At 51.3% G+C, this 21233-nt stretch overlaps 2 protein-coding genes across 6 annotated transcripts in view; both read right to left on the bottom strand.

The window, feature by feature from the left end:
• Faap100 (FA core complex associated protein 100) overlaps window positions 1-5169 on the bottom strand; it is a 10057-nt gene extending 4888 nt beyond the window's left edge. Inside the window, exons 1-5 of one of the 3 annotated variants that reach the window (XR_003848756.1) lie at window positions 4973-5169; window positions 4732-4850; window positions 2890-3845; window positions 1574-1730; window positions 286-1055 (exon numbers count right to left, since the gene is read on the bottom strand). Coding sequence is in view for 2 of the 3 variants with exons in the window: in XM_008828599.3 (XP_008826821.1) it covers window positions 286-1055; window positions 1574-1730; window positions 2890-3845; window positions 4732-4850; window positions 4973-5137 (2167 nt within the window). In the remaining variant the exon portion in view is untranslated. The remainder of the gene's footprint in view (window positions 1-285; window positions 1056-1573; window positions 1731-2889; window positions 3846-4731; window positions 4851-4972) is intronic. The other 2 variants (XM_008828599.3, XM_029561228.1) reach the window with 2 other exon arrangements.
• Window positions 5170-6650: 1481 nt separating this feature from the next.
• Window positions 6651-21233, bottom strand: part of Nploc4 (NPL4 homolog, ubiquitin recognition factor) — a 57741-nt gene continuing 43158 nt past the window's right edge. For 2 of the 3 annotated variants that reach the window (XM_008828590.2, XM_029561223.1), the window contains 5 exons: window positions 17888-17959; window positions 14534-14629; window positions 13324-13440; window positions 11802-11904; window positions 6651-9034 (listed from right to left, as the gene is read on the bottom strand). In XM_008828590.2, coding sequence (XP_008826812.1) covers window positions 8877-9034; window positions 11802-11904; window positions 13324-13440; window positions 14534-14629; window positions 17888-17959 — 546 coding nt within the window. In that variant the 3' untranslated portion in view covers window positions 6651-8876. The remainder of the gene's footprint in view (window positions 9035-11801; window positions 11905-13323; window positions 13441-14533; window positions 14630-17887; window positions 17960-21233) is intronic. The other variant, XM_029561218.1, reaches the window with a different exon arrangement.

The following is a 21233-nucleotide window of genomic DNA, read 5'->3' as shown; positions in this document are numbered from 1 at the left end:
CAGGGTCTCCCTGTAGCCCCAGATGGCCTGGAACTCACTATGTAGACCAGGCTGGCCTTGAACTCAGAGATCTGCCTGCCTCTGCCTCCCGAGTGCTGGGATTAAAGGCGTGTGCCACCACGCCCAGCTGTTTCCAGTTTTTAAGAAACAACAAAAAAAAACATGACAGGACCATGTGACATAAGACTCCAACAGTTGTTAGAATGTAGTGGAACTCCGCAAGAAACACTCCATGTCCACGGCCCCAGAGCCCTGAAACCAGAGTAAAGCCTTAGTGCCACCAACCTGAGTGACCGTCCTCCAGGGAAGCCCTGAGCAGCTCCGCTGACACCCTGATGGAGGCTGTGGATGGGGGCAGGTATTTGGCCCGCAGGGAGGCTGGGCCAGCTAGATCACTGTGAGGGGCTTGGCAGGTCTCCAGGAAGGTTTCCACATGCTCACGGACAGGGCCAGGCAGGCAGGACGCTTGTGCGGGTGATGAGGCCAGGCTGGGAAAGCGCAGGCACTGCAGCATGTCCACTGTGCGCTTACACAGGGGCAGACAAACAACCTCCTGCTTGGGAAGGTTAAGGGGGTACTCTTCCAGATAGGGGATCTCTAGGGGGTCGGAGGGGGCTAAGGCCCCACTCACCACCTCCCTGAGACTGTAGAAGAGCCAGCAGGACACGGTCACTGGCAGGTCAAGCACGCCGCTCTCGCTAGGGCCCAGGGGCAGCGTCACCTCCCGCCGACTGCCTGGGCTGAGTCTGTCCACTGGTATGGTGTAGGTGAAAGTTGAGCCAGCCCCATCCAGGTCCAAGGCAGAGGAGCTAGTAAGCACCTTAATGTACAAGGTCCAGCCCTGATCCAGGCTGAAGCTGCTGCCATTCTCCAGCACGCAGGTGGCCATCAGCACGTCCCGCAGCTCCAGGCGGCTCCAGGCGATGGTGGTGGTGCACGAGATGGGCCGGGCGCCCTCCTGCCTGGACAGCAGGGCACAGCTCACATTCATGGCTTCATTGAGACTTGTTAGGGCCTTGTTGCGCTGGTCCACGGCTTTCTTCAGAAAGGACACTCTGCAAACAGAAATGACACCCAGGACAGTGAAGTCATGGTAGAGGGAGCCATTATCTCTAGAAGAAGGGACCAGAACATGGTTCTAGCACAAGGTTCCAGTGGGGACATGAGAGCATGAGGAGCTTCCCAGGCCTAGTTGTGTGACCTGACTCTTGGCTACAAAAGGCAGCACAGGATGGAATTGCTGAACTGTGCTATGCTTGCTGGGAAGAGGCTAACCCAGCACCCCTGCCCCTGACTCAAGGAGCCAGACATCCACATGGGCCACCCAGAGCAAGATGGTGCCCATCTATATCACCCCAGATGTTCCCAATTGGCCCATTTTCTCCTTTGCAGTTATCCTTAGTGACAGTGGGTAGTGGGCACTGTGGAAATATTCCCATGGAGCTAGAGGCAGAGGGATAGCCACACAGATGGCTTCCACCTGAAACTACCCTAGCCTAGGACAGCTTTTCCCAGGATGCTGCCTCCCAGGGACACACCACTACCTCTGCCTGAGCCAAAGCCTGCCACTCACCTCTCAGAGACATCGCCAATGTCCAGGAGCAGCTCCTTAATTTTCTGGCCTGCATTTGCCATGGTCATTCTGGCAGGACCAGGCTCCTCTGAGTTCAAGTCCAGACTGCAGGTGATCAGGCGGCCTTTGGCAGACAGGGCCAGGAGCTCAGTACCACCTGACAATGGACACATGCATGCAGGGCTGGTCAGCAGGCTCACAACAGCTGGCATGGGACACTCAGTAGTGTTTGCTCTGGGCTCTAGGACAAGAGTTGGCAGAGGGCCAAGACAGCGTCCAAAGGTGAGGTGCCTGGGGAGATGTGGGAAAGCCCCCCTCCCAGGGCTGGACAGAGATGATGCCCACTGGCCTCTGCACACCTTCTAAAGTTCCTCCATGAAATGGAAGTCAGGTCAGCACATGTGGTACCTTGGTGGCAACTGGCTCACACAGGACAAAAAGGGGCTAAAAGAAGACACTGCATGGCACCAAGTCTTCCAGACACGTCATGGCCTTCAACAGACCACACAGAGAAAGGCTGCTGAGCTCTGCCTTTGAGAAGTGCCCTGAAGGCGAGCTCTGATCACCCCATCCTCACTGGGCACATCTCAAGAAGCCAGACATCTCCACAGCACCCTCCTGCCCTCCTCTCGGCACCTAGGAGGCAGAGGCTGCCTCTGCCGAAGGTCTGCCTGCTCCCAATCCCTCAGCTCTGAACACAAAGGCAAGCAGCTGATGGTCAGGTCACAGGGGTCCTAGTCTCAGCCACATTCACATCTGCCCCCCACACCATGGTAGTCTGACTCTTCAAAGGATCTCTCCTGTTTGTACTCTAGCTGACTCTAATAGGAAAGCCTAGAGGGGCTGCCGTCCTCTCACCCCAATGTCAGCTAAAACCCTCTCTTGGATGGAGAACTCAGAGACACCCTCTGAATGGCCTATAAACAGGCCACGCAGCAGCTGAAGCAGATTCATCCAGCCCTCAGAGGATGCATGGAGGCTTGGTCTGACCTGATTTGAGACCTGCTGTGGTAGACGCTCTTGCACTGACCCCCACAAGTCACATGCTCTAAGCTGCCATTCAAGTGAGGGGCCAGAGTGCATCCAGGTACAGCAGTACCACCGTGTAAGCCAAGGGGTCACACGTTCTTCCACCCCAAGATGAGTGAGTGAACCACTAGGTTGTGAAACGCCTGGTGAGGGCAAGCCTGAACCTGCCAGCTCAGGAAAGGTCATACAAAGCCCAACACAAGCAAAGAGCCCAGGCCACCTCTGGAAGACTGTCAAGGAGGAGGCCTGCCCCAATTGTAGTGTCACACCTGAACAGGAGACAGTACCTGTAGGTGCCCTTGATGACACACAGAGAGTGACGACACTGCAGATGTTCAAGCTGTCTGGGCACAGCGTGGACGGAAGACCTCCTATGGCCTGGTCAGGTTTCTCCAGGTTCCAGGAGATGCCATTCCGAGTCAGGTCTACCACACAGAGGTCTGAGGGTGTGCTGTGGTACATGTGGCCATCCCCATCACAGACAGCACAGAGCACAGGTCCCGGAAGGCAGTATTCTCGAAGTTCTGGTACCAGATTCCCTGAGTTGTTCCAGCTGGCCTTGATGGCCAGTGTCCGGCCCTGGTGGCCAAGGGCCACCAGGCAATCAGAGTGCACATCCTCACCAGGCAGCAACCCTCCTGCAGCTTCCTCAGGCTGTGGCTCTGTCCTCAATGCCCCAATGAAGACCACAGGTTCCTCCAGGTGATGGAGGATCTTGACCAAGGCCTTTGGGTCACCAGGGGCTGACCTGGAAGTGACCAAGGCCCTCAGGACAACACAGCAAAGTTGGCCATCAGGGAGACCACAGAGGATCACAGCTGACTGCAAGAGAGTAGCATCAGCTCCAAAGAGCAAACCAAACAGAGCCTCCTCCAACATGAAGCATTCGAAGCCCTGGGGTTGGCCGTGAAGTGCCCGGGAGCCTGGTGGCAACACACAGCACAGCACTGGCAGGAAGCAGGGGGCTGCAGACTTCCCTGGGACCCCACCTGGGGGTGTGCAGGTGGACAACTCCACCTCACCAATCTGGCCTTCGGGCCGGGGCTCCTCTCCTGGACAGGGACGCTCAAATAGCTGCATCTTCCACTGGGTGGGGCCCTGCACCAGGGTGATAAGCATGTCCTCCACCACAGTGAAGGCACAGAGTGTGGCATCAGGGAGCACACAGGCATCTGGGTCCACAGGGATCACAGGGGAAGGAAGATCCTCATCCTCTTTGTCCTCAGAGGCCTGGCTCAGAGACCTTCAGGAACAATAGAACTGTAGTCAGTATAGGGTAGGAAAGGCTCAAGTGTGTCCACAAGAACCTGACTTGCTTAGAGCAGGCTGTGTAGGGAATGTCACATAAGTGCTCTCAAGAGTTCCCATGGTATCCCTAAGCCACTCAGCGGGTCACATACAGCACCTGGCAGTTGGAGGAATAGGGCCAGAATGCCAGAAACAGGCTCCACGCAATGCTCGTCAGAGTAGGACGATGCCCGAGGCCTAGTGTGGGATGCACCTGTTGCTTTTTCACAGCACAAGCCCATGGTCAAGAAACCTTTGCACCGACTATCAACGGCAGACCCCTCTTCCTCTTGAGACGAATTTTTTTTTGGGGGGGGGGGCTTTTTTGAGAAAGGTTCTCCCTGAAGCCCCAGCTGTCCTGGAACTCACTATGTAGACCAGGCTGGCCTTGAACTCACAGAGATCCGCCTGCCTCTGCCCCCGGAGTGCTGGGATTAAAGGCGTACGCCACCACGCCAGGCCGAGACGGATTTTTAAATTCTTTTTGAGATAGGGTCTTCCTGTAGTCCTGGCTAGCCTGGAACTCACTAGACCAGGCTGGCCTGGACTCGCCCGCCTGAGACCTACTTTTAAGGGGTCTTGCCAAACACTCGAGGCCAACGGCAGGCTGCTCCTGGCTGCAGACTTCACCACCCCGGCCTCAACCGCCTACGACCCCGAGAGAGCACTCTTGGTGAACACCCGCACAGCGTACCGGTGTCGGCGAGCAAGGGGCCCGCTTCCCCACCCCGGGCTGGCGGCTGGCCGGTTCGGGCTGTCGCAAGGACAAACCGCCGGGGGCTCACGGAGGACACGCGAGTACGTCCACGCGGTGCAGGCCTACCGCGGCCACGCCCCCTCACCTGCTCAGGGAGTCCAGCGCCAGGCAGTAGAGTCCGGTCCGGGCACACAGGACGTAGAGCGCCCGGCGGGGGGCCAGGAGCTGCAGGTGCCACACCTGGTCGGGGAACTGGAACACCGCCTGTGGGAGAGTTCCACAGGAACTGGAACACGGCCCGTGACACCCGTCGGTCGGGCGAGGCGCACGCGGCTCCGCACCCCAGAGCCCCGCCCGCAGCCCGCAGCCCGCAGCCCCGTGCTCACCGTCAGTTGCCCGCCCTCCTGGTCGTACACGTAGACGAACTCGCGCCCGGTGGACAGGAAGACCTCCGGCTCGTGGCACAGCACGCGGGGCCTGCCCGCCGCCGGACCCCCCAGCGGGCAGCAGAAGTCCGTCAAGTAGTGCACGCGGGAAGCAGCGCCCGCCATCCTGGGCCCCGGCCAGCGCTCCTCGGAGGGGCGGTGCCGCCTCTGCGCTTTACGGCCGCCCACGGCGCGGCGCGGCCTCCGTGTGTGGTTAGGGGGTGACCGAGCTGGGGCGCGGGGGTCCAGCCGTGTCCACGTGCGGCGGCCCAGCGGCTCCCCGGGTCAGGCCGGCGGGTCAGGACTGGAGGAGCCGACGTTCTAGCAGAGAACGGGACGACGGACACGCCGGGCTCAAGCCACGGATCAGAGGAAGGGTCCTGGCGAGCGAGGGTGCGCGGGGCGAGGAAACGCGCGGGGTTCGGGTCGATACCTCCCGAACGTGGGAGCAGTGTGGAGTCCAGGCGAGGGACACAGGGCATCAACAGCATACTTTGGGGCTGGACCCCATGTTCTCGGCCATAGAGGCCTCCGTGGGGCCAGCCAGCCCCGAGAGCAGCGGCTGGGAGGAGCCCCGGAGAGGCGAGGGAGCGCCTCCCTTCCCCACTGCGCTCTGCTCTGATGAGCTCCAAGTGCAAGACCAAGCTCTCCACCCATTGGAAATGCGGTGCCACTGCTAATGCCCAGAGCTACTCAGGGGCGGCCGACCCCAGCAGGACTGCTGCAGTTAGAATTTGGGGCCAGTACAGGCAAAAGAAGGCTCATCTCAAAAGTCCACAGGCCATGAAATGTCAAGGGCCAGCCACAAAATGTCCACTGGGCTTGGACATAGCCTAGTCCTAGTGCAGCTGGCAAAACAACCAATCCGGGCAGACTCAAGGGTTAAGAGAACTGACTCTGCGGAGTTCGGTTTCCAGGCTAACAACCTTCAGTAACTGCCAATTCCAGGGATTCCAACACCCCCTTCTGGCCTCTGCAGGCATGGCATGTACAGGGGCACTTACATACGTGTAGGTAACACACTGTACACATACAAAACACAAACCACATCCTAATCCCAGGTGAGGCTGGGGGAGGGGTTGGCATGACCTATCACCCCAGTTCTGGGTATTGACATGTCCTGAATGTCCTTTGGAACATACCTCTGCACTGTCCCCAGGCTGCCCTTAAATGCTGACAGTCTGAGCAGTAAGGAGGTAGTTCTCTGTAGCTCATCTAACACTCAAGACTCCCTATCCACTCCCATCAGTCCTCCCAGCCTATCTTCCAGTATATAGGAAAGCATGCCAGAACGGTTCGAGTGACCAAGTGGTGTGGGGAGTGGACATGGGCTGACCAGGCTATCTGCCTGGACTTAGCCTTTATCCATCCATATCCATGATACAGAAATGTAGTAGCCATGTGTCTGGCAGGTAAGAGGCAGAACAGGCACGGCAGGGAGGTCACCAGGCTACAGACCTGTAAGGATGGCATCCAGAAACCCAAGCAGGGGAGCAACAGGTTGGGAAGTTGGGTCCCACTCTGAAATGACCAAGCACATCTCAGGAGCACAGCAACACCACTTCACAGCAAGCACACACCAGACACAACCTGTGGGCAATGGTTCTGGGCACAGGAACAATGCACTGAGAGCAGGGCAATCGCTTCAGGCGCTTTTATTAGGTTCCACTGCAGGACTGGAGTCAAAATGCTGTCTGCACCCAGCCGACGCACACCTGCCAGCCCAAAGCAGAGCCGAAGCGGGAGCACCCTGTCCCAGGAGCAGATTGGTCAGAGGGCAGCCAGGGCTAGGCCACCTCTGGGCCTGAAGGGGACCATGGCAGCTACTAGGTTCACTTGGACAGGTATGTTCACAGGCACTACTCTCTGGGCTACAGTGCCTGGTGGCAAAAGGGATTAGAGGTGGGGTTAGGGCCACCTCCACATAGGAGGAGGTAGCTGAGCTGCCCAGGCCTGAACCTTCAGGTGGGCTCACCCTAAGCTAGTAGCATTAGCTTGACTCTCTTTGGACAATAAAATAAAGTGCATTACTGAACAAAGAGTAACTCAAAACCATAAGCAGAGAAATCACAAGTTTCTTTAGCTAAAGACAAAAGAAAACGTGAATTATGTGGATGCCAGAACATGAGAAAAATATTGAAAAGGAAACTAGCTTGGTAGACAAAGATGAGAGTGAGTTGGGGAGTAAGTGGTGGTGGGAAGGTCTCCAGAAGTGTGTGCTGCCTGGCACCTGCCCAGAATGGGTAGCAGCTAGAATGACTGGCTTGGAAACGGGAAGTCATGAACACAGCAATGCCAGGATACCAAATCTACCTGACCTCGGGGACCAGAAGAGGCAGGAAGGTGAAGCCCTAGCCAGGGCAACTACCAGCAAGGAGACTAGACAGCCCTCAGCACTTTCTCCTATGTTGGCAGGCAGCTAGAGATTGCCTGCCTTGCTGTTCCACCTCTCCTGGCCCTCCAGGACAGTCTTGCCAGGACCAAACAAAAGCCAATGGGCCCACAGCCTCAGGAGTAGACAACCCCAGTTCTTTGATTCAGATCTCACGTCAGGTGAGCCTAGGGGTGCTGGTTACAGCCCTGCCATAGGTTAACCCAACAGACAAGTGTTCTGTCCACAGGGCCAAGGATGGTGAAGGCAGCATGGGCTCGTCCCACTAGGGTGACACACATCCCAGCAGTCTGGGATGGCCTTTCCCAGGGTGTAATACAGCTGACTTAGCTCTCATTAAGGCAAAGAGGCATCAAGATGTCCACAGCTCACCTGGAAAAGGGCTGTCAAGAGCACAACCACATGGGGCCCTCAGAGACACTGGGACCATTTTGGATTGCCTGCACCTCACACCATCTGTAGAGCATCAACTGTCCAGGCCCCAGAGAGACCCCATGGGGATCTTACCTAGGCTGTCTCAATGGCCACAGCACTGTGCCAGAAGGCCAGAGTGTGGGGAGGCCATAGGTGGAGGAAAAGTGCTGGGGGAGGGGAGCAGAACCCCAGGGCTGGCCCATCTGACTGCCAGGTTAGGGCCACCACTGCTCCTGAGCTGCCCATGCTGCCAGCTGCCACCATCCTGTGGCTTGATAGAAAAGTCTCAGGCACTGAGGTTTGCTTCAGGAGAACTGATGGTGGCCCCACCCACTAACAATCTTGAACACCCAAGAGGGGCTGCACTGGAGGGGGAGAGGAAGCTGAAGTTAAGTCCTCTCTCCTTCCCCTTTACAAAATTTTATCTTAAAAACAATAAATAAAAGTTTTCTGGGCAGGAATTACTGGTAACTGTTATTACAACCAACTCCCACCTGACTTTGGGCCAGAAAAGGAAAGGTGGCATGCTAAACCAGGCCAAGGAGGCCACACTCCAGGTAATACATTCCCACCAGGCAGGGGCCCCTCATAACAGGAGGGACATGGCCCTCACAGGCAGGGCCTCAGCCCCACAGCAAGAGAGCAGAGACAGCCAGGAGCATCTAACCAAAAACTGGGGGGGGGGGAGGCAGAAAACAAAAAGCATAAGGAAAGACAGCTGGGTGACAGCAGCAACCTCTCCGTGCACCCCCCCGGTTTCAGGTGTTAGTTTGGAGGTGCTCAGTCCCTCCACTGCAGTGGGGGGGCTATTAACTGGGTGAGGCATGTGAGGTGCTCTGGGCAGGGCTGCTCTGCATTTCCAGTTGGTTCTGTTCAGCCCCAGCACAGCAGCTGGGGCTCTCTCTCTCTCTCTCTCTCTCCAAGATCAGCACTGTGAAGCTTCAGTACATCCGGAATACCAGGGTAGTTGGCTCCACTGCTTCAAGGCTGTGGGCTTCAGGCTCCAGGTTTCAGAGAGGGCTGGGCTGCCCCAGTCCCACCCAGCAGAGGGCCAGAGCCCTAGGTCCTGGGGAGGCTGCACATCTCACAGTGGCCTGTGCCAGGTTGGTTCATGAAGGTGCAGTGCTGACAGGCCCACATGGCAGAGGTGGCAGCACGTGTAGAGCCCCCGACGGCACCATACTCATGGAGGCCTGGGAGCTGCACCCCAACGGTGCCTACGGGGCAAAAAGAAGTGAGTATGCATCATTTATACACGGAAAGGATACCTCACCTCCCAGGAGTTCTGTGGCAGGACTAGAGGTTTCCCAAAAACCCCTACTGCTTGAGCCAAAACTGCTGCCCATGGCCTCAGTCAGCAAACGCCTCCCCTGCTCTGTACCTGCAGTTCCCTTGCTGCTGAGTACTCCTGTGAGAATCATCACAGCCCTGCTGATGGGCACCTGGCAGGTCCACTCTTATGCAAACTCGTGGTGGACCTGTATCTTCCTTTCTCCTGGTAGAGGTTCAGCAATGAGACTGCTGATGACAGGGCAAATGTCTGTGGCTCCCTATGAAACTCACACCAATTCCCCCAGCGGGGTTCAAGTCCTGGTGGCTCCATGTCCTCAGTAGGGCTTGGTACCACCAGCTTCTTCATTTTAGCCACTCTGATGAATGAGCACTGGTATCACACTGCTCTACTTGGCATTTCCTTGATGAGTAATGCTATTACTAACCATTCCTACATCTCCTTTTGTGAAATGCTTTGACAAGCCCTTATTTAAGCTCTTCAATAAGCAGTTCTTAGGGGTTTGGAAAGAGGGCTAGATCATATGTATGCATCGAAAATCCTGCTAACAATGCCCTTCAATGAATACAGGTACTTCATTTTGACAAAAGTTCAACTTAATTTTTTGGGGGATACTGAGGATCAAATTCAGGGCCTTATTTATGTTCAACAAACACTACACCATCGATAACAACTCCAGCCTTGGGCTCCTTAGACTATGTGGCATCTCCTCCGAACCTTGAATTCACTATGTTGCCCAGGTTGGCCTCTCAAGGGCTGGAATTATAGGTATATACCACCACTCCTATCCAATTTACCAATTTTATGCAATTTATTTTTCTGTGGACTACCTCCAACTCCTGAATCCTGTCTAAAAGAATGTTTCCTATCCCAAGATTTTTAAGACATAGGCTTATTAAGTAGTAGGCCCAAGACCTGTCCTAAGCTCACTTTCAAGTATACTATGTGTCCGCTCTAGTTACACTCTTTGGATCCACAGCTTCCAGCTATCTTGGCACACTCTCCTGTCAAAGAAACCCTCTTCCGTTTCCTGTGCTAGCACCTGTGCTCCTAACCCATTCAGACTCTAACTGGCTCATCACGTTCTCTGCCGTCAGCCAACACCCCAGTGCCTGGATGGATCAAGAGAACTGTACAGCTTTGAGGCTGGGCAACACAAGTTTTCCAGCTTCTACCCTGCCCTTCAGATGTCTCAATATAAATGCTAAAACCTGTTAATTTTTTTTTTAAATTTTATGTGTATGTGTATATTGCCTGCATGGAGGTAAGTGCAATGCCTGAGGACAGAAGAGCTGTCAGATCTCCTGGAACTGGAGTTATGGACAGTTGTTAGCTGCCATGTGGGTGCTGGGATTCAAACCCGGGTCTTCTGCAGGAACATCCAGTGTTCTTAACTGCTGAGCCATCTCTCCAGTCCCAATTTTTTTTTTAAATTTTATTATTTTATGTGTATGAGTGTATTGCCTGTGTGTATGTGAGTGCACCGTGTTGTGCAATGCCACAGAGGTCAGAAGAGGGCTTCGGATTCCCCTTGAACTGGCGTTAAGGAGAGTTCATAGCTGCCATATGACTGTTAGGAATGAAACCTGGGTCCTCTGCAAGAGCTGTCAGTGCTCTCAACTGCCTAGCCATCTCTCCAAACCTGTTAATTTTTATTAAGAAAAAAAGTTGCCAGGTTGGGTGGTGCACACCTTTAATCCCAGCACTCAGGAGGCGGAGGCAGAGGCAGAGGCAGAGGCAGGTGGATCTCTATGAGTTCAAGACCATCCTAATCTACAGAGTGAGGTCCAGGCCAGATGGGACTAAAGGAGACCCTGTCTCAAAAAAGATAAAAAAAAGTTATTTGTGGGGTGGAGAGATGGCACTGTGGTTAAGGGCACTGGCTACTCTTGCAAAGAACCTGGGTTTGATTCCCAGCACCCACATAACGGCTAATAACCATCCGTAACTCCAGTTCCAGGGGATCCAATGCCCTCTTCGACCTCCGTGGGCATTGCATGATGGGTGCACTTACATGCAGGCAATACACTGATGCACATAAAATATTTTTTAAAAAGTTCTTTGCATATTTCTGACTGGAACTTCTTCACTCATGGATGCTGGGAGAGCAGCATTTTCCAGACACACAACTGCCAGCCCAGAGAGTGACAAGCTTCACACTTAATCCACTCTTGGTGTCATGGCAGCTCCAAGACTTCTCGCCTGATACCCTCAAGGTGTTCCCAGATGTCTTGTGTCTATGGTGGTTTGTAAACAGCATTTACTTTGTGTTGCCAGTCCTGTGCACAGGATTAGACAATCGCATACTAAACTTTTTAGTAGCTAGTGCTAATGAACACAAGGAGCTCTAGACCTGTTACCTGCTGCCGCAGGAGTTGTTGAGGTTTTTTGTTTTGTTTTTTTTGCATCATCAAGGTATGGGGAATGGCAACACATGCTAAGTGTGCACAGAGACGCCTTTTAGATTAAGGTTGTATCTGATGCATAACCAGGCAGCTCATAGTTCTATACACCTAAGGTCTACACAGTCACATCAACAACTATGGCATGTGCCCAGTAAAGGGGCCATCTGTGCTGGTCCCCTCAACCAAATACTCCAAGGAGGTATTGGAAGCCAGAAGTCCAGAATGTAAGAGACACATGGTCCCGTTTCTGGCTGTGGCCCCTGGTAGAAGGGAGAAGGGGACACTCACTGCACAGCTGTTCAATGGTGGCCCACTGTTCAGACTTCTTCCATGTCTGTGCTAGCTCCTCATTTCTGGTCCTCACAGCCTCTAGCAGCAGGCTGATGCTGTCCTGCAAGAAGCCAAAAGGTAGGTTCTACCTGGCTCTGCCTGAGGGACACTCTTTAACATCAAGAACATGTCTCAAAGAGGCTGACCCTATAAAAGCAAAACACATTACATCTAGCTGGGAATACAGCCTAGTGACAAGAGTGCTTGCCTAGCATGTACAGGACACTGAGCTCAATTCCCAGTATGGGGTGGAGGCTTGGGGGAGACCTGAGATCTATACATTTAAATGCTGAAGTAAAAGCCAAACATAGGCATCTCTACCATGGGCCGACAGTAGGTCCAACAACCCAGAATATAGGAGCCTATATTCCTGGTTCTAGGGGCAGACAGATGGAGCCCCAGGTGTTAAGACCTGTCTTCTTCCTCACACTTTCCTGTCTTTCTCTTCCATTAGTATCTGGAAACTACATTCAATATCTATGACCTCCACGGCCAACCCAACAGAGCTGTACAGTGATACTGATCAAGTCCTCAAGGGCTCTCAAGACCTCCAGAAAACATTTTCCAACGGGTAACTGCAAACACTCGTGTGGGCTAAGGTAGTCCTGATGACAGACCTTTCTGTCACCTTGTGCTCAGATGGTAGAGTAGTCCACTAGGTCCAGCTACCCGGGCTGACCCCAATGAGAATAGACAAAGTGACTCAATGTAGAATTCAGACCAGGTATGGACATCCTGCCCAGGCTACGGATCCTAGGTGTGCACTAAATAGACACAAAATAAATCCAGCAGAGTAACAGGACGACCGCAGAAACGTCCTTGGGAGGAAGGACTCTACTTTGTCACCTTCAGGGAAAGAGGCCAAGTCAGTGTGAGCAGGTTCAAAGACTCATTTCTTTCTCCTTGGCACTTCTGTCTCAGGCAGAGAAAGGCCAATGGGAAAGGACACCCATGCTGTGTATGCCCAAGGCACACAGAAAGGCTTCCTAGTGCGACCTCCTGTTCTGCCCTGCTCTGAGTGTCTGCAAAGGCTCATAACTCACTTTCCCTCATGGTGTATCTTAAAAATGCCAACTGTACAGGTATGTGCACAGAGCCTGGAAGCAAGCCAAACCTTCTGGGCCAAGGCAATAAAACTGAATTGGCTCAGGAGGGGTGGTTTCAGAAAAGAGCAGAAGTGCTGGCTCTGGAGCTGTTGCTCAGGGATTGTCTGAACAGTGGGACCCCTGATCCAGGCTTGAGGACACAGCTCATCCCCCTCTGCTCTCCAGGTGATAATGACCAGCCAAACTGTCCTTCACTACAGAGGCTAAAGGGGAAACTCAACCAGCTCCACATCAGCAAGCCCCCCGTGCACTGCTGCCACCCCTGCTCATTCTCACACACTCGATGCAGGACAGATGTCTCTCGACACCAAGCTTCATTCCAGTTCCTGGGATTTGAGAAAAGAAAACAAGAGGAACAGCAGCAAAGCTGATACCTGCAGAGGCATGACTTCATTGGTGACTAGGAACAGCAGGAGGTGGAAGTCGGAGATGGTATCCAAGAACACAGACGAGGTATTCTGGGACAAATAGGTGGCCAAACTATGAAAGTCCTAAGGGAAGGGTCGGAAAAAAGGGAAAAAAATGAGTATTTTATCACAAACCCCTAGTGCCAGATCCAGACGGAACACTGTCTCCTACTAAAAATAAATACATTTAATGCTGGGAGACACGTATAGTCTTTCAGTAATCACAAGTCCAGAAGAGGTGCAGAGCTACAGGGCTAGTGTGACCCTCCTGCCCAGGGGATGCCCTCCACACACTTGATGGACACAGGTTAAAGAAAAATGAAGCAGGTCTTTACAGACTGATGGAAAAATATCCCTTTACCTAAAAGAAGAGAGTAGGTAGAGGAAAGGGCCTACTTCGCATGCAGGGGGGAGGAATGGAGAGAACAGCTTTTGAACAACTGGACACGTGCAACAGGACTACCATGGGAGCCTTAGAGGACTGCCTATAACTACGTCCCAGCAAGCACTCCACCTCACTGGACAGACAGGCAGCAAGAAACCACATCAGAAGTAAATGTTAGGGCTATTCCTCAGTCAAATCATATTCTGAAATGTTGGCATCAAACCAGTTCAAGAAAACTGGTCTGCACACAGACTGTCTGCACACGGCAGAACCTGCAACTCAGGTCTGGCTGATCTGCCAGTGAGAGCAGAGGGTGCGGCAGGAAGTGTGAGCAACAAAGCTCATCAGACCGCATGCCAGGCCACATGGGTCCACATCCCTGATGGACCCTGACAAGCCCAAGAGACAGCAGCACCAGGTAGACAGATCAACCAGGAAGCAAGACTGCCCGCACTGCTCCACTCTACAGGACGCTAACACACAAACCAGAGAAAGGTCATTGTTGGTAGAGAAGAAAGTGAGAAATAAATACTGGGAAAATTACAAAGTCAACTGGCAATGGTATTTCTGCAGGTCTCTAAGCCCAAGGACTTCAGGGGATTTACCCTGTGGTTATTCATCACCCAGGCAAAGAAAAGGCATCAAGTAATCAACACTACTCTAGAATAGGGCCTCATGGGGCTTACCAGAGAATTAGACAGGGAAGTGCGAAAAACATCAGTTTCTCGGAAAATAAGACCAATGTTAAATAAACAGAACCTTTAAATTGTGTCTCTAAAACAAAGAGCTTACCTGTGTCTCACCTAGCACATCCCGGTTTTCAATAGGAAATGGATTTTGTGAAATAGAAAAAGTGTAAACTGGATCCTTGGGAAAGGTGGTTGTGATCTAAAGAACAAAAACATGAACTGTGACAGGCCCAGCACATCTACTATGTGTTGAACAAAACAGTTAACAATATTCCCCTCAAATGAACGATGTGAAACTCAGAGCCCGGGAAACAAACTCAAGAATGTGTCTTTGAAGCGCTCACATTTGAGCAGCTCTTGGCTCTGTGTTGTAGCTGCTGTGACACCCAACGGTAGCTGTCTGAGCTGGAGCACTGTGCTCACTCATGGATACCCAAGGCTCACCTATCCTGGTTAAACCAAGGAACTACAGGAAAGAATGAAGGCAGCAGGAGGCAAACAGAAGAGGCACAAAATTTCCATCACTAGGCTGGGATCAGGCACAGTGGACCTGAGAAACACAGTGACCTCCAGGAGTCGAGGTGCATGTGCAGGGCTGTGAGTCACAGGCAGCTTTCTCCCTCTGAGGTGAGCAAGCTGGAGTCAAGACCTGCTACTGAACATGAGCCAAAGCTTTCATTTGGCTCCAGCATGCTTTAGCTAATGGCTGAGGTCATTTCATATCCATCACATAATCAATAGAAGCCTCGGAGTCACTGGTGAGTATGCAGCAACTGATAATAAAGGCCTTATTCCCTTTAGCAGAGGCCCCTTCCCCTCGAAAGCACCCAAGTGTGAGCTACAACCCGTCTGATGACAGGCTTTTTTCTCTGCACGTGACACCAGCACCACCAGGTCGGCCCCTTCCAGAATTAGAGCAGCTATTCTGACTCCTGCAGGATTATTTCTAAAGAATGAAAACCTTCTGGCTATTGTGGTCTGTTTTCTACATCAGCAAAGGCAGTAGGCTATTTCTGGATTCAGCTGAGCTAATGTCAGCATTCTAGGACAAGTCTCTGCAACAGCAAGGCCAACCCAGCAGACCTGAGCTATGTGCTGCCCATGTGGGCTCACACTGCTCATCTAGAAGACAGATGATGGGAGCAGCTCACACCCCATATGGGGTAGATAACAGAGTCCTAGCTGGACTTGAACTCCAAAAGTGGGGAGTATATCCAAGCTGCAGAACAAGCCTAGGCTACTCAGAAAGGCAGAAACAGGAGTGGAAGGGTGCCTGAAGAATACTTGCTAGCATTTACCAATAATCCAGAGAATTATTTGTAGTGCACCTGTAATACCAAGGCAGGAGGATCTCAAGTTGGACGGCTACCTGGGCAATGTCTGGAGATCCTATCTCAAAACAACAAAAACTGAGCTGGAGAGATGGCTCAGAGGTTAAGAGTGCTGACTGCTCTTACAGAGGACCCAGGTTCAATTCCCAGCACCCACATGGCAGCTGACAACCATCCATAACTCTATTTCCAGGGGATCCAACGGCTTCTTATAATTGACCTCCGTGGGCATCACACAACATGGGTGCAGTTACACACATGCAGGCAATACACTCATACACATTAAAAAAAAACTAAAAAAAAAACTTAAAAAGGGATGGAGGGACAACGCAGCAGCAGAGAGCCAGCCTAGCAAGTACAAGGTCCAGAATTCCTCAGTTGGGCTCTTTAACCTTGTAAGTGGCCCTGGACAGCAACAGAGTCAAAGTCCATGTGACCCCATGTGACCACCTAGGAATCCAGTTCTTCATCCTGTGTTCTTCATCCCCTACCCAGACTGACCTGGGGTAACACTTTCCATCTCTGAAATAGCCACCCCAGGGATGAAGAAACGGTTCAGTGGGTAAAATGCTTGCTGTAAAACAGCCATCCCACTCTCAAGCTTAAGAATAGTATTTAAGAGGGCTGGAGCGATGGCTCAGCAGTTAGGAGTACTGGCTGTTCTTACAGAGGACCCAAGTTTGGTTCACAGCACCCACATGGTGGCTAACAACTGTTAACTCTAGTTCCAGAGAATCGAATGACCACTTCTGGCCTCTGCAGGCATTATACAACATGGGTACACTTGCATAAATGGAGACAAAACTTCATAAAATTAAAAAAAAATAAAAATAATCAAAATAAGGAATATTTAATATATACCGGGCATAGTGGCTCACACCTTAATCCCAGCCCTCAGTAGGCAGAAGCAGAAAGATTACAAATTTGAGGCCAGTCAAGGTCATACTGCATGACAGAAAACAGAAACAAAAGAACAGAGGACAGCCCCAGTCCAGGTCTGTACTGTCTCTGGGGCTAAGCAAAGAACTGAGTAGCCCTCCTTGGGCATCTGCTTTCAAGGGCCTCCTAGTCCTCACATCTACAGGGACAGAGTATGTAGGTACTACTGGGTAGAATGCTTCCCAGAAACCTAGTACTACTGAAAGGGGTAGGGAGGTAATGGGGAAGGGGTGGGGAGCTCAGGAAGCTGATTCTCAACGATGCCAACTCTCCCATCAATCTGTTTTCATCTTAATTACACCCTAGGTAGTCTAAAAACAGATGCCTTTATGGCCTAGGTAATAAATATGTTCTCAGGAACTGTCGATTGGAATGGAGCATCGATGGGCTTGGCTCAGGGGGCCTCACTGCTCCAAATGCAATGATATTTTACTGCCTGAATCATATGCCCATCCTAAGTCCAAATGAGACCTGAACAGATATTCTGGCACTCCAGCAATGTAGGAAATGAGCCACCTCAACCCCCTGAACAGAGCTCTGGCAAGCACGGACAGTCCAGCGGCTGCAAAGTCATCAGGCTTGGTCCTGCAGCACTCACTGCCCTGTGGCCAACAATATAAATGCATCTCTGTAACCATCAAATGTGTCTAGAAAGAAGCAGGGATTCTGAGAAGAGGCAGCAGAGCCAGGCCCTTCATCTACTAGAGGTCTGACCCAGAAATAGCACTGGCCCTCACTGCTCAAGGACACTAAGCTGTAGAGTGTCCCCAGAACCCTTGTGGATGGAGCGGCGCCAGGAGCATTACTGCTGCCAGGCAGGGCAACATCTGCACAAGCTGGGCAGCAGGTAGCCACCAACCAAGCCCAGCACATATGGAGCTGCTCAGACACTCTCTGGATTCAGCCCCATGAAAAAGGGCACATTGCCTTTCAGAGGCCACAGAGTGGGGCTGAGGTTTGGTGGGCCCGTTTGCACTGAAGCCTGGGGAAAGTTAATCCCTAGGTTATTTAAAATTTCCCTTCTGGAAACATGAGAATTTAGTAAGTGAACAAACAATTCTTGGGACAGTATACAACTCAAGCTTCGATGGCTTCCTCCGTCAAGTGGACAATACCCGGGAGTCTTAATTTCCATGGGGACTATTTGGTGCCAGCTTGTCAGTTTGTAAGTACAAGGGAGTACTTACGTCTATGATCAGATACTCCACCGGCAAGGGGCGAGCCAGCTGGGTGATCTCATTGCCAAACTTGTCTATGTCCTGAAACAACAAAAGTCAACAGCAGGTGAGTAAGGTGCTCAGTGCTAGCAGTGCTAGTGTTCCTTTCATATGCATCTGACCTTTTAAACTATCATTTACTTATTTAGTTTTGGTCTTTTTGACGTAGGGTCTCCTTAGCCCTATCCAGCCTACTTGCTAGGTAGACCAGTCTAGCCTCCATATCATATGAGAGAGATCTGCCTGCCCCTGCCTCCCAAGTGCTGGGATTAAAGGTGTGCACCACCACATCCTGCTGTTGTTTTTAAGACAGTGGCTCACTATAGTCCAGGCTGACCTGGATGGAACTTACTATGTAAACCAGGTTGACCTTGAACTTGTGGAAATCCTCCTGGCTCTGCCTTTTGAGGGCTGTGATTGCAGGTGCATACCACTATGCCCAGTTCTTTCAAGTTATTATAATTTTGACAAAGCGCATGAAAAGCAGAAAGGAAAATGCACATATATTTGCAACTACTCCATCCTCAACTGTTTCTTAGAACTCTTTATCATAGCCATGACCTGCAGGAACAGCCATGCTCTCAGCCCCTGGGATGTCTCTAAAGGGAGAATATACTGAGAACACTCCCTCATCCCTCCCAAGCTCAGCCTGAACTATAGATGGTTGGGAAGTGATTAGCCTCAGGTCTCCTCAGGCTGAACTTGGGTGCTTCCAGTCATTCCAAGTCTCACTTGGTCTTTCTTTTTCACAGGGTCTCCTATAGTCCCAGTCCACCTGCCACTGCCTCCTGAGTGCTGGGATTAAAAGTGTGCATTACCACACCTGGTATTCATTCTTCTATTTTTTTAAAGTATATTTTATTGTTATTTTATGTGTATGAGTGTGTTGCCTGCATGTATGTGAGTGCACCCATGTCGTGCTACGCAGAGGTCAGAAGAGGGCTTTGGATTCCCCCGGAACTGGAGTTAAGGATGGTTCGTAGCGGCCATGTGGGTGCTGGGAATCGAACCTGGGTCCTCTGCAAGAGCAGTCAGTGCTCTTGACCGCTGAGCCATCTCTCCAGCCCCACATTTTTCTATTTTTAAAAAATATTTTATTTACTATTTTTATTTTATGTGTATGAGTGTATTGCCTGCATGTATGTGAGTGTACCCGTGTCGTGCAATGCAGAGGACAGAAGAGGCCTTTGGACTCCCCTGGAACTGGAGTTAAGGACAGTTTGTAGCCACCATATGGGTGCTAGGAATTGAACCCGGGTCCTCTGCAAGAGCAGTCAGTGTTCTTGACCACTGAGCCATCTCTCCAGCCCCTCATTCTTCTTTTTAAAAACTTAATCATTTTTATTTTATGTCTATGAGTGTTTTGCCTTTGTGTATTTAGGTGTAACCATGTCATGCAATGCCTGTGGAGGCCAGAAGAGAATAGTGAATCCATTGGACTGGAATTATGAATGGTGTGGAGCCATGCTGGGTGCTGGGAACTAAACCTGAGTCCTCTGCAAGAGCAGTCAGTGCTTTTAACCAGCCCCCAAGTCTCATGCTTAAAAATCTTATACCCCTGAAAACCTGACTTATGGACTTGTACACGCACAAAATAAACACATGTACAAATAAGGATGTGTGTGTGTGTGCGCGCGCGTAAATCCCCACTGCCAATCTGTCAAAGTCCAAACTTGTTTTGCTTTGTCAGACGCAGAGAACATAAAGTTTAATTAATGGGGAAAAACGGCCAGCATATGTTCATTAATCATAAAATGACAATTAGATCTGATTTATGTCAAACATGCTGAGTTCAAATAGAGCTCTAAAAATACATTCCCGAGAACTGAACTAATACTTTTCATTAAAAGATTCTACAAAAGTCATATTTTCTATCTAAATCATCACATAACATTATATAAATCATTCATTGAGCCATATACAAATTATGCAACTGTAATTTCTAATTATAGGTCCTTACATAAAAGTTTATGTTTAGTGAAGCCCTCAGACCCAAACTGTGCCAACCATATGTCTTCAAGGTGTGCCATAAGGCCCCTCCCAGCACACCCACACCTTCCAAGGGTGTCAGAGCCTTTTAGAGACAATCATTGCAAACTGCTCCCAAGGCAAACCAAGCACACTGTCCTAACAGGACAGCACTGGCCCCAAGTAGCCCCCATTAGAATTTCCTGTCTGAAACACACTTCCATTTATGTTCACTTATGTCTTTCCTCTGTCTGCTTCCTACAGAGCTGCTAACAAGGGGCTGCCCCCTGCCCCGCCAGGGGAGCTGGCCAGAGGTACCCACCGAGCACCTATGTGGGGCGTGGGAAGTCTGGCTCCATTTTCCTGGCAAACAGACTTGTCTCCCACCTCAGCAAATGCATGCTCCTGCAACACCCACCATGCTCTGTTGGCCTCCTGCTGACGACCTTCCACCTGACCTGAAGACACTTTTTCTTCCCCACATATGTGAGCATGTAGTCACAATGGCCCCATGTTCTGTCCTTTTGCCAATGTCTGACCCCAAAGATGTGGGCCTGCTGAGGGGGACCTTGGGCCCCTGAAGAGGCAGTTTCTTGATGGAGATAGGGCAGGAGGCAGGAATCAAACCCAATCAAACTAAATCACCATTTCCAAAAATACATGCTTGCCCCTACAAGAAATAACCTGCAACAACTCACACATAATTAGCCCATCTGGAATTCATCTTCAAATCTAATTAAGCTCTAATATGCAGAAACATTTTTCCAGCACCTGTTCACTTTAATCTTCCCCTCCAGGGAATTTTCTTGTTAAACGCCCCCCACCCTTTCTTTGTGTCATGCTTTTCTCATTCAAATTTAACTACCCAACTGTACCTTTTCTGCTCACCAAGAAAATAAAAGTGTTGTACCCTCTTTCTTCCCCAGGGGAAGACCAGGTAATGTCTCTCTCTCCTCTATGCCTTCACTCAAATGCTTTTGCCATCCAATCCCTAGCCCTACACACCATTTTTAAAGGCAATTGCTTTTTATGGGCTTTAGCAAATGTCACACAGAATACGCTAGGAGGAAGACATCTTAATTCTAAGTTTGACAGCTGCCAAAGTGTCAGTTTTATCGACACCTGGAGCAAAACACAGAAGAGTCAGAAATCATGGCCCCAAAGCCTCACTGCCTACCAGAGGCCATGCCCAGAAATGCTGGCACCCTGGGTCTTGACATAAAAAACAAACTCAGCTGGGCATGGTGGCGCACACCTTTAATCCTAGCACTTGGGAGGCAGAGGCAGGTGGATCTTTATGAGTTCAAGGCAAGCCTGGTCTACATAGTGAGTTCCAAGACAGCTGGGG

This window comes from Nannospalax galili, unplaced genomic scaffold (genome assembly GCF_000622305.1).
Source record: "Nannospalax galili isolate Female #2095 unplaced genomic scaffold, S.galili_v1.0 scaffold1250, whole genome shotgun sequence".
Lineage (NCBI taxonomy): Eukaryota > Metazoa > Chordata > Mammalia > Rodentia > Spalacidae > Nannospalax > Nannospalax galili.
Note: the sequence above shows the minus strand (reverse complement) of the source record. Positions and strands in the feature narration are given on the sequence as shown.